We start from the raw sequence: 17,954 nt of genomic DNA, 5'->3' as shown, positions 1-17,954 counted from the left end.
ATGTTATTGCATTTATCGTATAAAGGTTCAGTCCCCTGTAGAGTATCTTTGCTCGTGGTTTATATCAGCAGCTGTTTTGTGAGAAGTTCCAAGAACTAGAAGGCCACCATCGTATCATAGTATGTTAAGATACAGGAGGCCATTCAGCCCATCGTGCCTGTGCCTGCTCTTTGAAAGAGCTATCCAATTAGTCCCACTCCCCTGCTGTTATAGTATCATAGTAATCAGTAGGCCAAAAAGGGAAACCGAAGTTTGGGGGGGGGGCAGGGGAAAGAGATAAAGAGCGTAGAGGGGATACCAGAATCATAGAAGTTACAACATGGAAACAGGCCCTTCGGCCCAACATGTCCATGTCGCCCAGTTTATACCACTAAGCTAGTCCCAATTGCCTGCACTTGGCCCATATCCCTCCATACCCATCTTACCCATGTAACTGTCCAAATGCTTTTTAAAAGACAAAATTGTACCCGCCTCTACTACTGCCTCTGGCAGCTCGTTCCAGACACTCACCACCCTTTGAGTGAAAAAATTGCCCCTCTGGACCCTTTTGTATCTCTCCCCTCTCACCTTAAATCTATGCCCCCTCGTTATAGACTCCCCTACCTTTGGGAAAAGATTTTGACTATCGACCTTATCTATGCCCCTCATTATTTTATAGACTTCGATAAGATCACCCCTTAACCTCCTGCTCTCCAGGGAAAAAAGTCCCAGTCTGTCTAACCTCTCCCTGTAAGTCAAACCATCAAGTCCCGGTAGCATCCTAGTAAATCTTTTCTGCACTCTTTCTAGTTTAATAATATCCTTTCTGTAATAGGGTGACCAGAACTGTACACAGTACTCCAAGTGTGGCCTCACCAATGCCCTGTACAACTTCAACAAGACATCCCAACTCCTGCATTCAATGTTCTGACCAATGAAACCAAGCATGCTGAATGCCTTCTTCACTACCCTATCCACCTGTGACTCCACTTTCAAGGAGCTATGAATCTGTACTCCCAGATCTCTTTGTTCTATAACTCTCCCCAACGCCCTACCATTAACGGAGTAGGTCCTGGCCCGATTCGATCTACCAAAATGCATCACCTCACATTTATCTAAATTAAACTCCATCTGCCATTCATCGGCCCACTGGCCCAATTTATCAAGATCCCGTTGCAATCCTAGATAACCTTCTTCACTGTCCACAATGCCACCAATCTTGGTGTCATCTGCAAACTTACTAACCATGCCTCCTAAATTCTCATCCAAATCATTAATATAAATAACAAATAACAGCGGACCCAGCACCGATCCCTGAGGCACACCGCTGGACACAGGCATCCAGTTTGAAAAACAACCCTCCACAACCACCCTCTGTCTTCTGTCGTCAAGCCAATTTTGTATCCAATTGGCTACCTCACCTTGGATCCCATGAGATTTAACCTTATGTAACAACCTACCATGCGGTACCTTGTCAAATGCTTTGCTGAAGTCCATGTAGACCACGTCTACTGCACAGCCCTCATCTATCTTCTTGGTTACCCCTTCAAAAAACTCAATCAAATTCGTGAGACATGATTTTCCTCTCACAAAACCATGCTGACTGTTCCTAATTAGTCCCTGCCTCTCCAAATGCCTGTAGATCCTGTCCCTCAGAATACCCTCTAACAACTTACCCACTACAGATGTCAGGCTCACTGGTCTGTAATTCCCAGGCTTTTCCTTGCCGCCCTTCTTAAACAAAGGCACAACATTTGCTACCCTCCAATCTTCAGGCACCTCACCTGTAGCGGTGGATGATTCAAATATCTCTGCTAGGGGACCCGCAATTTCCTCCCTAACCTCCCATAACGTCCTGGGATACATTTCATCAGGTCCCGGAGATTTATCTACCTTGATGCGCGTTAAGACTTCCAGCACCTCCCTCTCTGTAATATGTACACTCCTCAAGACATCACTATTTATTTCCCCAAGTTCCCTAACATCCATGCCTTTCTCAACCGTAAATACCGATGTGAAATATTCATTCAGGATCTCACCCATCTCTTGTGGTTCCGCACATAGATGACCTTGTTGATCCTTAAGAGGCCCTACTCTCTCCCTAGTTACCCTTTTGCCCTTTATGTATTTGTGGAAGCTCTTTGGATTCACCTTTGCCTGATCTGCCAAAGCAATCTCATATCCCCTTTTTGCCCTCCTGATTTCTCTCTTAACTCTACTCCGGCAATCTCTATACTCTTCAAGGGATCCACTTGATCCCAGCTGCCTATGCATGTCATATGCCTCCTTCTTCTTTTTGACCAGTGCCTCAATCTCCCGAGTCATCCAAGGTTCCCTACTTCTACCAGCCTTGCCCTTCACTTTATAAGGAATGTGCTTACCCTGAACCCTGGTTAACACACTTTTGAAAGCCTCCCACTTACCAGACGTCCCTTTGCCTGCCAACAGACTCTCCCAATCAACTTCTGAAAGTTCCTGTCTAATACCATGAAAATTGGCCTTTCCCCAATTTAGAATTTTAACTTTTGGGCCAGACCTATCCTTCTCCATAGCTATCTTAAAACTAATGGAATTATGATCACTGGTCCCAAAGTGATCCCTCACTAACACTTCTGTCACCTGCCCTTCCTTATTTCCCAAGAGGAGGTCAAGTTTTGCCCCCTCTCTAGTCGGGCCATCCACATACTGAATGAGAAATTCCTCCTGAATACACTCAACAAATTTCTCTCCATCCAAGCCCCTAATGCTATGGCTGTCCCAGTCAATGTTGGGAAAGTTAAAGTCCCCTACTATTACCACCCAGAGGTGGGAGAAACTTTGATTCCACCAGTGACTAATAGTAACTCAATGAAATTGCACTGAAAACTAATAGTAGTACTGGTAACACTCAGATTTCCCTCATAACCAACAATAATGTACTGATACTAACAGCTGTAAAACCCAATATCCTACCAGCAACTAGTAGTAATCTTATAACCCGTTGATATTCACCAATAAACTACACTGCACAAGGTACAGTCAGGCTCCCCAGTCGCTGCTATTTTTAATAGGCCCAATTTCCTTGGACTCAGGTTGTGTGTGAAGGTGACAACTCTGAACTGGGAGCTTCATTCAGAGCCAATCTGTACTTGGACTTCTCATGGCAAAACCAGCCAGCCATGACTGCAGTGTGTACTGTCTACAGGATGCACTGCAGCAACTCGCCATGGTTTCCTCAACAGCACCTCCCAAACCCACGACCTGCACTACCTAAAAGGACAAGGGCAGCAGGATCATGGGAACATCATAACCTCCAAGTTCCCCTCCATGTCACACACCATCCCGACTTGGACATATATCACCATTTCTTCATCATCACTGGGTCAAAATCCTGGAAGTCCCTACCCAACACCATTGTGGGAATACCTAGACCATGCAGACTGCAGCAGTTTAAGGCAGCGGCTCACCACCACTTTCTCAAAGGCAACTAGGGGTGGGCAATAAATGCTGACCTTGCCAGCAATGCCCATATCCTGAGAATGAATATATAAAAATAATTCTAGTAACTTACGCACAATTGATTTAAAGTTACAGATCTGTAGTTATCTAGTTTCTCCCTCCCTACTTAAATAATGGAGTGACATTTACAATTTTCCAATCCAGAGGCACAATTCCAGCATCTGGAGAGCATTGGAAAATTATGATTAACGCATGTGGAATTTCCTCACCTATTTTTTTTTAATACCCTGGGTGGAAACCATCAGGTCCTGGAGATTTGTCTATCTTCAAGTCCCACTATTTCATTCATTACCATTTTTAAATCCATTTAAGTTCCTCCCCTTAACTTAGTTTTAGGGTCTCTTCCTCCACTATGAAAACAGATACATTTAACAAGTCTGCCATTTTCTTATTATCCATTATAGTCTCACCTGCATCAGTCTTTAATGGACCCACATTCCCCTTTACCATTCTTAATATATTTATGAAGACTTTTGCTGTTAGCTTTGATATCCCTTGCAAGTTTTATTTTCATATTCCCTTTTTGCACCTCACTAGTTTCTTTTTATCCCTTTGTTGCTTTTTATAGCTCTCCCAGTCCACTGGATTCTCACTTTTTCTTGCATTTGAGCCTTTTATTTTAGTATGATACTGTCTCTTATCTCATTTGTTCACCATGCTTGCTTAACTACGTAAGTAGAGCTTTTGCCTTTTAGGGGTTATGTACTGGTTTTGTATTGTACCAAATATTTCTTTGAATACTTCCCACTGTTTGTCTATAGGTTTACCCATTAACAACTCAGGCTGGTTTACTGTGGTCAATTTATTTCTCATCCCTTCGAAGTTTGCCTTACTTAAATTTAAAACTTAGGTTTGAGAAGGAAAAGGGTGTCACAAACCAATCAAAATCACTCAAATGTTTGCTATTCGCAAAAAAAGTGACCATAACCTTCTTTCGCAAACAAAAAAAAACACAGGCATTGGCCATCATTCTTAAACTCAGCAAGGGAGAAGTACACAATGGGCTGTGTGTTAGAAGAAAGATCCAACATGAAAAACAATTATTCAAACTCGATCAACAGAAGATGAGATCTATGTCAAACAGGATAGAGAAGATCAAGCAGTGAATGTGAATCACTACACTAGGAGTTTATATGCAGACAATCTTTTGCTTTTTTTTTTACAAATGTATTTTTCAATTCCTCCACCTTTTGAAACTGATGAAAGAATATGGTGTAATTTGAGGCTAGCAGAGGGAAGTTGGAAGTAATTTGAAATGATACCTACCTTCACCAAGAATTTAAATGGGATACAAGGTCTGAATTACCTGGGAATAAATACTGCCCCCAGCTCATAACAATTAATGGAAATAAATCTGACCAAGGTATTGATTAACATTGAGGAATTTAGAAAAAGTGAAAGGTTCTTTCTATCTCTATGTAGGAAGACAAATTTTCCCCAGGAATATAATGCCACACATTTGGGCAAAAGAGAGAAAACTTCTTGAAATTTATTTGGGAGGTGAAATTAAGCAGGATGTTTTTACTGAGCTGCATGGAAGAGGGTTACAATTGGAATGGGCCTGCGACACCCTAACCTTAGTAACTAGGTTTTTTAAACTTACTTGGCTGAGTAAATGCAACTGCCAGCAGAAGATCATCGGCAGTACTCTCTTGATTTACCAGGTATACAGTCCCTTTTAAAGTTTGCTAACATCTCAGAATCAAATTCCTTACAATTTACTGCCCAAGGAAGAGTGCTGATAATTGACCGGTACAATATGGGAAAGAAAGATTACATGGGAAGGATTCATATTGCTAAAATCTTGGAACTTTGTCCTTAGTCGTTATCAACCTCAGCTTACTCCTGGATGATGCTGGGAATGAACAACAATGGAAGGTAACTATGCAGTATGTAACTCCATTTTTTGATTGTGTCAATTACAGCTACAAAATAACCTTTATACAATTTGAAGTTGTATCACTGCAGGATTGTTTTCAGTTTGATTTTTTTTTAAAAACAAAACTTAGCAAATGTCTTGAAAACCACTAAAACAATTAAACATTAATTTACAGTACTAACTTTATTTCAAATATACATCATAAAAGAGCTGCTCCAATGTATACAAAATGGCCACAAAAATAAAGGTTGTGCAAAATAATTCAATTCATACAATACTGAAGGAAAGGGCAGAAACTTGTACAGCTCCCTGCCACAGCACGCTGGGATTTTTAATTTAGCATAGTACAAATGTCTACTATAATACTTTCCTTCCTTTTCAAGAGTAACAGTGCTGATGTTAAACCAAAATGGCACCATTGTATAAATATCTTAATTTACAAACTATGTAATTTTAAAAATTGTACACAAAAGGTGCATTTTCAAATTGTTACTGTAAGATTTCTACGTAATGCTATTTTGAATGTAACATTTTTCCTCTCCGGGGTAGATCTCGAAGTTCAATCAGGCACTTCATTTGACAAAGTAGTTAGTTTTGTTCACTCTTTTGCAATAGCTTCACCAATAAGTCGAATAGGGAGATTTCCACATGTATCTGTTTGTACCACGAGGAGTGCCTCGAATCTGCCCTCTGACTCTGGTTTGAACTGGACAGGTAGATTGATGTAGTGTTGAGCACTAAACAAAAAAGTAAATACATCAAATGAAAGGAACTTGAACAAAACTTGAATCAACTTTTCCCCAGTAAAAAAAATCCAAGTACTTGTCCATTCCCATTATAAGCCTCACACTAAAATTGCATCTTTTAAGGAAAGAGAGAATAGTAGCAGAATTCAAATTTCTTTTATTGGGAAGTTTGATTTGATTTGGGGATTGGTGGGGCGGGGGGGAGAAAGAGAAACATATAGCCAGTAGATTAAATAGCAATGCAACCTATTTTGAAGGTCCAAGTTCAAATTAAGAACCATAGAAGTTTACACCGTAGGAGGAGCCCATTTGGCTCATTGTGCATGTCCGCTCTTTGTTAGAATAATCTAAACTAAGCCGTGGCAAGAAGCTAGGAATTGTGAAGGAGCAGAGACATTCAGAGTCAATGACAGAAATCACTAAAAGCTAGTGGACAGGTACAAAAAATTATTAAAAAGGCTAATGGAATGTTGGCTTTTATCTCAAGGGGGCTGGAATACAAAGGGGTAGAAGTTATTTACAGTTATATAAAGCTCTGCTTAGACCCCATTTAGAGTACCGTCTTCAGTTCTGGGCACCGCACCTCAGGAAGGATATATTGGCCTGAGGGGGTGCAACACAGATTCACCAGAATGATACCAGGGCTAAAAGGGTTAAATTGTGAGGACAAGTTGCATTGTCTAGGCTTATATTCCCTCAAGTATAGAAGGTTAAGGGGTGAGCTATTTGAGGTGTTTATGATGATTAAAAGACTTGATGGAGAGAAACTATTTCCTCTGGTGAGGGAGTCCAGAACAAGGGGGCATAACTTTAAAATTAGAGCTAGGCCATTAAGAGGTGATGTCAGGAAGCACTTCTTCATACAAAGGGTAGTGAAAATCTGGAATTCCCCGCCCCCAAAATGCCATCGAGACTGGGTGTCAATTGAAAATTTCAAAACAGAGATTGATAGATTTTTGTTAGGCAAGGGTATTAAGGGTTACCGAACCAAGGTGGGTAAATGGAGTTAAGATACAGATCAGCCATGATCCAATTGAATGGCAGAACAGGCTCAATGGGCTGAATGGCCTACTCCTGTTCCTCTGCTCTGCCTAAAGCTCTATATTCTTCCTCTGCTTCAAATATGTATCCAATTTCATTGTCAGTTGTTCCCAATTCTAATTAGGGGTTAAAATTGGTTCATCTGATGAAGCAATTCATGGAGGGAAAGCTCTTTCAAAGTCGGAGAGTTGGACCATAATTGATGATCACTGCCACAGTGTTCTGTCTGTGATGAGGAAAACAGCTTTCAAGAGTAAATATAGGACTGGGAAAGAATCTACTCATTGGGAAGTCATTTGTCTATAGTACAGCACAATAGAAAAACCTGCTAAAAACCCAAGTTTTAGATTTACCCCGCAGTGAAGATGTAATTCCTCTTTTGGGACACAGATGGAAAATTATTGAGGACTGAGGAAGGAAAGAATAAGCACACATTTATATAGCACCTTACAAGTCCCTCAAGGTGTCCCAAATCACTTCACTGGCAAATGAATTACTTTTGAAGTGTAATCACTGTTTTGTAGGCAAACATTCAAGGAGTCTCACAGATCAGGAAAGTCACAAATCCAAACCCCGGTCAGTGCTATTAGCTGATCAAAACTGGGGATTTGGTAAAGGGAGTTACAATTGGCTTCAGCACCCTGAGGGAAAAGAAATCAATCCGGAACATGTAGGATGTTAGATGAGCACAGAAGGAGGCTCTGCTGTAATTTTACCACCACCACCACCCTCCTCCCCACCTCCAGGATTGAAAGCCTCTAACACATACATATTTTTGACATACAATCCTCAATTTCAGTGCAATACAGTTTCCCTTTTAAGTTCTATGCAGTAGAATTTTGGCGGTCAGGATTGTGCAATCAAACTCAAATATTTATCAAAGTAGTCTTTCCACTACAGTACTTCATTCATTTTGGTCTCGTGTTACATTTTGATTTTCTCATTCTTTCACTAGCTTTCAATTAATAATGCACGTGAATGAAAGCCATGATCTTATTGAATGGCGGAGCAGGCTCGAGGGGCCGATTGGCCTACTCCTGCTCCAATTTCTTATGTTCTTATGTTCTTATGTTCTGTTTATTATCCACCGCATAGAAAGAAGCTATATACTTCTCTACAGTGATATACAGTAAGATGCTGAGGACTCAGCATAATCACAAGGGACAGGAACAAACTTTAGGATCCAAATCTCTTGTATAACATTGCAATTGTGAGGTTTGAAACTTAGTTTGCTCAATAATTCAATTCTCAAGGATTTGCCTCATTACTTCACATTTTTATTGACCACTCACCGCAATAAATATTTGGAATGCTTGATATAAAATGGCTCCCTGGGATTTACAAACTTCAGCTGCAAATCAACACCAAAAGCATTAGTACAGCTTCAAGCAAATAAAAACACATGCTCATCACAAAATACTTGCTTTGTTAAGGTACAGTTTACATCCAATAGCTTTATCTCAGCCAGCAATGGACTCAAACAAGATATTCATGAAGAGCTTTTGACCAGTATTTTAGTTTACGGCATGAAGCAAGGTTGCATATTAAAGTCACATGCACCACTTCGAATTATCTGTATTAAATTACATGTTTTAATTATTTCATTTATTTTTCCTTCCTAGATCACTTACCATGTGAAAAAAGCCCATAAATATAAGTGTGGATTGTAGGGGGGGAAAAAAAAAAACAGAAACTAAGCCATACTTATTATGATTTTCAACATAATCTTCAACTAATCCCAGTACAGTTTTTGGACTACACAAAACTGTGAAAGAATATGGTTAAAAAATTATTGTAAAATCACACTGTATTTTTACAAACTGCATTGACATTGCCATATTTTCCATGCTTCCCTCCACCTCTGCTAGTCTGCTAATGCCATTCACAAATCCTCTGGGTTTGATACATTTTTTAATTCTCTAATTTCTCTCATTATTGCCTCCTTTTGTCATAATCATTTCTGTCATTTAATCATCCCCTGTCCCCCACCTAATCACAGACTTCTTTTTCTCCCCAATCCCTTTTTCGTTGCACCATTCCTCCTTATAGGCTGTTTGTTTGTTACATTTTCCAGTTCTGATGAAAGGCCATCTTATCTACCTTCCCCTCCACAGATGCTGCCAGATATCTAGTAGGGTGTATTACTGGAATGAATCATACCACAACTCAGGCTGCTTTCAGCGATGAAGGAGGAGGAAACAAATTCAATGTGAAATTTGACTATATTCCATCAGCACTAAATATCTGTTATTGCAAAACAAGCCTCACTTGAAGGAGTAAGTACAGACAAAAGTAATGCAGAAAATCTTTTCTCTGGTCTTTCAAGCTTCTGTTAAAATATCGTAGCAGATGTCCTTTATCCCATAGTTATACGTGTATTAATTCTAGCCATTTCCCTCATTATAACTATACAATATAGTATAATTGCAGTTTGAGACCAGAGTTCTGAGAAAACTGTTTGAATGTATAAACATACATGGTAGCATATAGAAGTCTGAAAATCTGAAACAGATTCAGAAAAGCTAACATAGCCCCTAAAATTCCAACTCAAAAAAGTGTACAACTAAAAAAAAAAGTGCTGAATTGGACTGTGACTAAGGCCACTGGTTCAAGGTGATTGATCAAGTCAAACTCCTTTTCAGTACATTAGATTTAAACTGACCTACATGTCACTTTTCTGTATCTACGGTGCTATGTGTTTCTGGTCTCCATGGAGACAGATTCCAAAATAGTAGATGTGTCATCCCTACCCTATATTGCGCTTGAAGTTGAAAAGTGACCCTTACAAGTTAACAGTAGTGCCCTAAATGTAATAGGCACTATTACATAGATATAAAAATTCACTAGAAAAGGGAATAGTGCCAGAGGAGTGGCGGACAGCTAATGGTATTCCTGTATTTAGAAAGTGCAATAGAACAAGTCCAGGGAACTATAGACCAGTTAGCTTAACGTCGGGAGGTAGGAAATATAATGGAATCTTTACTCAAAGATGTAATAGAAAGGCATCTAGGAGAATGAAAATATAATATAGTCAGCATGGATTTCAGAAGGGAAAGTCATGCTTGACCAACCTTATTGAATTCTTTGAAGAAGTAACAGAAAGGGTAGACAAAGGTAATGTAGTAGATGTAATATTTTTGGATTTTCAAAAGGCTTTTGATAAGGTACTGCATTGTAGACTCAAGACAAAGGTCAGAGCATGTGGAGTCAGGGGACAGGTAGCAGAATGGATAGCAAGCAGGCTACAAAACAGAAAACAGAGTAGGGGTTAAGGGTAGCTACTTAGACTGACAAAAAGTGGGAAGTGGTGTTCCACAGGGATCGGTGCTGGGATCACTGTTGTTCACAATTTACATTAACGATTTGGATTCCGGAATCGGAAGCACAATTTCAAAATCTGCGGATGACACCAAATTGTCAAAATACAAGACAACATTAATAAACTCGAAGAAGGGCCGTGCAATTGGCAAATGAATTATAATATAGATAAGTGTGAGGTGATGCATTTTGGTAGGAAGAATAAGGAAGCCACATACTGCTTGGATAATAAGAATCTAAATGGGATACAGGAGCAAAGGGATCTAGGGGTACAGATACACAAATCATTGAAAATGGTGATGTAGGTTAATAAGGCCATATAAAAGGCAAATCAAGCACTGGGGTTCATTTCTAGAGGAATAGAATTGAAAAGCAAAGAAGTTATGTTAAACTTGCATAGAAACTTGGTTAGACCACCCTTGGGGTACTGCGCACAGTTCTGGTCTTCATATTATAGAAAGGATATAGAGGCATTTTAGAGAGTGCAAAAAAGATTCACAAGGATGATACCAAACTTATCAGGAAAGGCTGAACAGGCTGGGGCTCTTTTCTCTAGAAAAAGAGATGGCTGAGGGGTGACCTGATTGAGGTCTTCAAGATAATGATAGGCTTAGATAAGGTAGACAGAGAAAATGTTTCCAATTGTGGGGGAGTCCAAAACTAGAGGTTTAAAATAGTCGCTAATAAACCCAATAGGGAATTCAGGAGAAACTTCTTTACCCAAAGAGCGGTAAGAATGTGGAACGCACTAACACAAGGAGTAGTTGCGGCGAATAGCATAGATGCATTTAAGGGGAAGCTGGATAAGCATATGAGGGAGAAAGAAATAGAAGGATATCCTGATAGGGTTAGATGAAGTAGGGAGGGAGGAGGCTCGTGTGGAGCATAAAAGCTGGCATAGACCAGTTGGGCCAAATGGCCTGTTTCTGTGCTGTAGTTTCGATGTAACTCGATGCACAGCAGGTAGGTCTGGGAATTTGATGCCTAGGCAGTCCCATGCATCAGTATGCTCATGACATGACACTATTTTGCAATACAATGCTAACACACTGATGTGCTGTACCATCTCAACACATTTAGCAGGCCACAGGAAGCAGCATGCATGTGATGGCAGAACACAAGACCATGCAAAAATCATGGTTTTTCAGTAAAGTTAAAAAACCCACAAAAACAACCCAATGACTGCAGATCTCAAGTTCTCTTTTGTTCTCAAAGCAGTTGAAGTCATTGCTTTGAAATGTTTATGCGTGCATTTGATCAGAGATTCAAGAATTATTAGCCGATCAGTGTGTACACCTTGTCACACCCAGCTATTAAAATAATTTCTCAAACTATGTAACAGTTAGTAGTAGCTGCACGAATCAAAACATGCTTTCTGCTGTATAATGCACATCTGCATAACATGCTTGTATTCAGATATGTATGACAGCTGTATTGCTGCATTGTGTTTGTAAATTACATCAGAGTTTGGTTGAAAACCTACTCAGGCCATAGGCTTTTCCTCCCCTGAGGGATCACAAGGAGTTGAGAGGTCAGCATTCTGAATCAGTCATCGGATCTCTGTTTTTCTGCATTTCTTGAATTACTAGCATATTATTTCTGTATTTCATACTAAAAAATATTTTCTGCAACGGTAGCACTGTTTTCCTTGGAGTAGCAGCCACCATTTTCTGGAAGTTAAGACAAGGAAATTCCTGGAGTGTCTTGATATTTACATGCCTGGATGTCTGACAAGCAGTCTGACATCAGGGGCAGTGGGTCGAGAGAAGTGGAGCTGGGTATCGTCAGCATCCTTATGGAACCTGACGTATTTTCAGATGATGTTGCCAAGGGGTAGCATGTAGATGAGAAATACGAGGGCCAAGGAGAGATCGTTAAGGGACTCCAGAGGTAACAGTGCAGGAGTGGGAAGAGAAGCCATTGCAGAAAATTCTCGAGCAAATTGGCATAGGGTCAATAGGATCAGGGAGATGAATGCATGGCTCAAAAATTGGTAGGGGAGAAGTGGGTTTTGATTCGTGGGGCACTGGCATCAGTACTGGGGACAGACTACACCTGAACCATGCTTGGGACTAGAGTTCTAGCGAATCGAATAATTAGGGAGGTAGATAGGGCTTTAAACTAAATAAGTGGGGTGGGGGGGGGGGGGGGGGGGGAAAGAGAGGGTCCCGGTGGAGAGAAATCTAGAATGCTAAAGAGAAAAGACAAAGAAGCACTGCAGGAAAGTGATTGGGGTAAGGATAACCAGATTGTACGTTCTGTCCCTTCCTGACACAAACAAAAGACAGCAAATAGGGTCCTGGTAAGAAAAAATGGTAATAAAACAAATAGGGCCATAGTACAAGAAAATGTTAAGATATCTAAAAATGTTAAAAAGACTAATCTAAAGGCACTGTATCTGAATGCACGAAGTATTCGTAATAAGGAAGAGGAATTAACAGCACAAACAGATGTAAATGGATATGATATAATAGCAATTACAAACACATGGCTGTAAGGTGACCAAGGCTGAGAGCTGAATATCCAAGGGTATTCGATATTTAGGAAGGACAGGCAAAAAGGAAAAGGAGAAGGAGGTGGGTGGTGTTGTTAGTAAAGGATGAAATCAGAGCAATACTGAGAAAGGATATTGGCTCAGAAAATCAAGATGTAGAATCTGACTGGCTGGAGTTAAGAAGCACCAAGGGGCAGAAAACACTGGTGGGAGTTGTCTATAGACCTCCAAACAGTAGTGGAAATGTAGGGGATGGGATCAAACAGGAAATTAGAGATGCATGTAACAAGGGTACTACACTAAGCAAGGATGACTTTAATCTGCATTTAGACTGGCCAAATCAAATTAGCAATAATACTGTGGAGGATGAATTCCTGGAATATGTGTAAGAGATGGTTTTTTAGACTAGTACGTTAGGGTCCTAAATCTAAACAAAGGAAACTACAAAGGTATGAGGAGTGAGTTGGCTATGATAGATTGGGAAGCTTCATTAAAAAGGCATGATGGTGGATAGGCAATGACTAACATTTAAGGAATGAATGCATGAATTGCAACAATTATACATTCCTTTCTGGCGCAAAAACACAAAAGGAAATGCGGCCCAACCATGGCTAACAAAGGAAATTAAGGATAGTATTAGCTCCAAAGAGGAGTCACAAAGTTGCCAGAAAAAGTAGCAAGCCTGAGGATTGGGAGCAGTTTAGAATTCAGCAAAAAAGGACCACGAGACTGATTAAGAGGGGAAAAATATAGAGTATGAGAGTAAACTTGCAAGGAACATAAAAGTGGACTGTAAAAGTATGTAAAAAGAAAAAGATTAGTGAAGGCAAATGTAGGTCCCTTACAGTCAGAAACGGGAGAATTTATAATAGGGAACAGGGAAATGGCAGAGCAATTAAACAAATAATTTGGTTCTGTCTTCATGGAAGAGGACACAAACAACTTCCCAGAAATGCTAGGGATCCAAGGGTCTAGTGAGAAGGAGGCATTAAAGGAAATTAGTATTAGTGAAAAAAGTGCTGGAGAAATTAATGGGACTGAAAGCCGATGAATCCCCAGGGCCTGATAATCTGCATCCCAGAGTACTAGAAGAGGTAGCCATGGAAATAGTGGATGCATTAGTTGTCATCTTCCAAAATTCTATAGATTATGGAACAGTTCCTGCAGATTGGAGTGTGGCAAATGTAACCCCACTATTTAAAAAAGGGAGAGAGAAAACAGGGAACTACTGACCGGTTAGCCTAACATCAGTAGTAGGGAAAATGCTAGAGTCTATTATAAAGGATGTGATAACAGGATCCTTAGAAAATATCAACAGGATTAGATAAAGTCAACATGGATTTATGAAAGGGAAATCATGTTTGACAAACCTACTGGAGTTTTTTGAGGATGTAACTGGTAGAATAGATAAGGGAGAACCAGTGGATGTGGTTTATTTGGATTTTCAGAAGGTCTTTGATAAAGTCCCACATAAGTGGTTAGTGTGCAAAATTAAAGCACATGGGATTGGGAGTAATATATTGGCATTGAATGAAAGTTGGTTAACAGACAGGAAACAGAGAGTAGGAATAAATGGGTCTTTTTCGGGGTGGCAGGCAGTGACTAGCGGGGTACTGCAGGGATCAGTGATGGGCCCCAGCTATTCACAATATATATCAATGATTTGGATAAGGGAACCAAATGTAATATTTCCAAGTTTGTTGACGACATAAAACTAGGTGGGATTGTGAGTTGTGAGGAGGATGAAAAGAGGCTTCAAGGCGATTTAGACAAGTTGAGTGAGTGGGCAAATACATGGCAGATGCAGTATAACACAGATAAATGTGAAGTTCTCCACTTTGGAAAGAAAAACAGAAAGGCAGAGTATTATTTAAATGGTGATAGATTGGGGAATATTGATGTACAAAAGGGACCTGGGTGTCCTTGTACACCAGTCACTGAAAGCAGACATGAAGGTGCAGCAAGCAGTTAGGAAGGCAAATGGTATGTTGACCTTCATTGCAAGAGGATTTGAGTATAGGAGCAAGGATGTCTTACTGCAGTTATACAGGGCCCTGGTGAGACCACACCTGGAGTATTGTGTGCAGTTTTGGTCTCCTTACCTAAGAAAGGATATACTTGCATAGAGGGAGTGCAGCGAAGGTTCACCAGACTGATCCCTGGGATGGCAGGACTGTCATATGAGGAGAGATTGGGTCGACTCGGCCTGTATTCACTCGAATTTAGAAGAATGAGACCGGATCTCATTGAAACATATGAAATTCTGACAGAGCTAGACAGACTGGATGCAGGGAGGATGCTTCCCCTGGCTGGGGAGTCCAGAACGAGGGGTCAGTGTCTCAGGATACGGGGTAGGACATTTAGGACTGAGCGGAGGGGAAATTTCTTCACTCAGAGGGTGGTGAACCTGTGGAATTCTCTGTGGAGGCCAAGTCACTGAATATACTTAAGAAGGAACTAGATAGATTTCGAGACACAAAAGGCATCAGGGGTATGGGGAGAGAGCGAGAATATGGTATTGAGATAGCGGATCAGCCATGATCACATTGAATGGCGCAGCAGGCTCGAAGGGCTGAATGGCCTACTCCTGCTCCTATTTTCTAGGTTTCTAATAACTGGATAGTTAAGAGTTGAACCAGGTGACGGCAGTCCCACTCAACTGGATAACAGAGAAGTAGCATTTGAGGAGGCTGGTGTGGTCAACCGTGTCCAAGGCTATAGACAGGTCGAGGAGGATGAGGAGGGATAGTGCAAAGTCACATACTGTGTCATGTGTGACTGATTAGGGCCACTTCAGTGCTACTTCAAGGGCGGAAACCTGATTGGATGGGTTCAATCATGGAGTTGTGGGTAAGATGGGCATGGATTTGGGAGGCGACAAGATGTTCAAGGACGTTGGATAGGAAAGGGAGGTTGGAGATGGGGCGGTAGTTTGCAAGGACAGAGGGGTCAAGGGTGGTTTTTTTTGAGGAAGTAGGTGATAACAGCAGATTTGAAAGAGAGACGGAACTGTTCACAATATCAGCTAGCATGGAGACAAGGAAGGGAAGTTGGGTGTTCAGCAGTTTAGTAGAAATAGGGTAGAGAGAGCAGGAGGTGGGTCTCATGGTCAAGAGGAGAGGTAGGAGAGAAACTAGAGAAAGATGCAAGTTCCGGGATAGGGCAGGGGGGAACCGTGGGGGAAATTTGGCTTGGTGGGCTAGGGAAGGATGCAGCAGAGGCAGCTGAATTTTAGTGACAAAGAAATCCATGAGTTCCTCGCACTTCTTGTTGGAAGTGAGGGGGTTGAGTGGGCAGGGAAGCTTTAAGGAGACAGTTGGCAGTGGAGAAAAGAAACCAGAGGTTATCTTTGTATTCCAGGAGGATCCTAGAGTGATGAGCAGTTTTGGCAGATGAGAGCAGGGCCTGATGGTGCTTGATGTGGTCCAGCCTGATCTGGCGATGAATGGCTAAACGAGTCATGTTACCTAAGTGTTCAAATCCGCATCCCTTTGACTTAAGGGAGCGAAGAAGGGGGCCAATACCAAGGGGAACGACCAGGGTGGGAGATGGTAAGGGTTTTACTGGGGACAAGGGCATCAATGGTGGAGGTGAAGGTGTGATTGAGCAGATCACAGTGAACAGAGAGCCAAAGGCTAGACAGTTGGGAGTTTGAAAGTGCCGTTGTAGGTGACTTGCAGGAGAGTTTCATTCCTGGGTTTATGTTTAACCAGAGGAGTTTATTACACAATTTTGAGGCAAACCCAGTCTTTTTAAAAATTTGTTCATGGGATGTGGGCATCGCTGGCGAGGCCGGCATTTATTGCCCATCCCTAATTGCCCTCGAGAAGGTGGTGGTGAGCCGCCTTCTTGAACCGCTGCAGTCCGTGTGGTGACGGTTCTCCCACAGTGCTGTTAGGAAGGGAGTTCCAGGATTTTGACCCAGCGATGATGAAGGAACAGCGATATATTTCCAAGTCGGGATGGTGTGTGACTTGGAGGGGAACATGCAGTTATGGCCAATAGTTCAAATAATGAGGTAAAGAATGACACTGTGACTCTGGTATGTCAGCATTATTATCTGGTCCCTTATAGCATACAAGATACCTAGAAAAGGAAGTTTTAGGAGTTGCAAGACTTGAAAGTAATACATTTCTTACACAGCTCCCAGGAGTTACTGTGGCATCAATTCCCAAGAAGGATCCGATTCTCTGTGGATTATTAAAAGTGATTTCCAAAAATAAGTAAGCACATTCCCTATAACTCTCAGATGCTGCAGAAGCAATTCAGGTAGCAAATCATTTCAATTGTATATCCCAGGTTTGTTCAAAAGAATCTTAAACCTAGGATTAATGCCTTGGTACTTGAGCTTCAAAAAAATCCAATATTTAACAACATTTGGAGAAAGTGAACAGGACACAAAGGAAAAATAATTTATACAATGCTTTATGTATTCAGGGTGTCTCAAAGCACTTTATGATCAATTAATTACTTTTGAAGTGGTTACTTATGTGAGCAAACACCATTTTTGCTTCTGAATATTGCAATCCTGTTTTGTTTGAAATAATAGATTTTAGGTATGCTTTTGAAAAGCTGAGAATGTTTCAGTAGTCAGGATGATAAATAATCCAATAATTTAGGAAGCTGCACACTCATTTTTATAGTACGTTTAAACTTACTGACAGAAAAAAAAACTCACCGCGTGCGCAACAGAGGAACTATTGCGTAAATTAACTTTTAATGTACTTGATTCCCCAGGATGGGTTGCAGGGAATGAGTATAAATCCTCAGGAGCAAATACACCCCTGTAAGCTGGCTGTTCTTGTCTGGAAAGAACAAACTTAATTTTAGTTTTCAATTTATTAAGTTGATCCTCTATGGTTAGGCAACTACCTAATTTTTTAGCATATTCATTCACTTCACAAAACAGAGTTTTTGCCAAAATATCGAAACATACATTTCTACTGCAAGTCATTCAAGTTAAACAGTTTTGATTACATATGGCTGTCCAAACTAAGTA

General features: G+C 40.8%; 1 protein-coding gene across 4 annotated transcripts in view; it reads right to left on the bottom strand.

The window, feature by feature from the left end:
- Positions 1 to 5,520: 5,520 nt before the first annotated feature.
- cep192 (centrosomal protein 192) overlaps positions 5,521 to 17,954 on the bottom strand; it is a 142,468-nt gene continuing 130,034 nt past the window's right edge. For 3 of the 4 annotated variants that reach the window (XM_067978190.1, XM_067978187.1, XM_067978201.1), the window contains 3 exons: positions 17,634 to 17,760; positions 8,436 to 8,494; positions 5,521 to 6,093 (listed from right to left, as the gene is read on the bottom strand). In XM_067978190.1, coding sequence (XP_067834291.1) covers positions 5,955 to 6,093; positions 8,436 to 8,494; positions 17,634 to 17,760 — 325 coding nt within the window. In that variant the 3' untranslated portion in view covers positions 5,521 to 5,954. The remainder of the gene's footprint in view (positions 6,094 to 8,435; positions 8,495 to 17,633; positions 17,761 to 17,954) is intronic. The other variant, XM_067978197.1, reaches the window with a different exon arrangement.

The sequence above is a fragment of the Heptranchias perlo genome, chromosome 3 (assembly GCF_035084215.1).
Source record: "Heptranchias perlo isolate sHepPer1 chromosome 3, sHepPer1.hap1, whole genome shotgun sequence".
NCBI classification, from domain to species: Eukaryota; Metazoa; Chordata; class Chondrichthyes; order Hexanchiformes; family Hexanchidae; genus Heptranchias; species Heptranchias perlo.
Note: the sequence above shows the minus strand (reverse complement) of the source record. Positions and strands in the feature narration are given on the sequence as shown.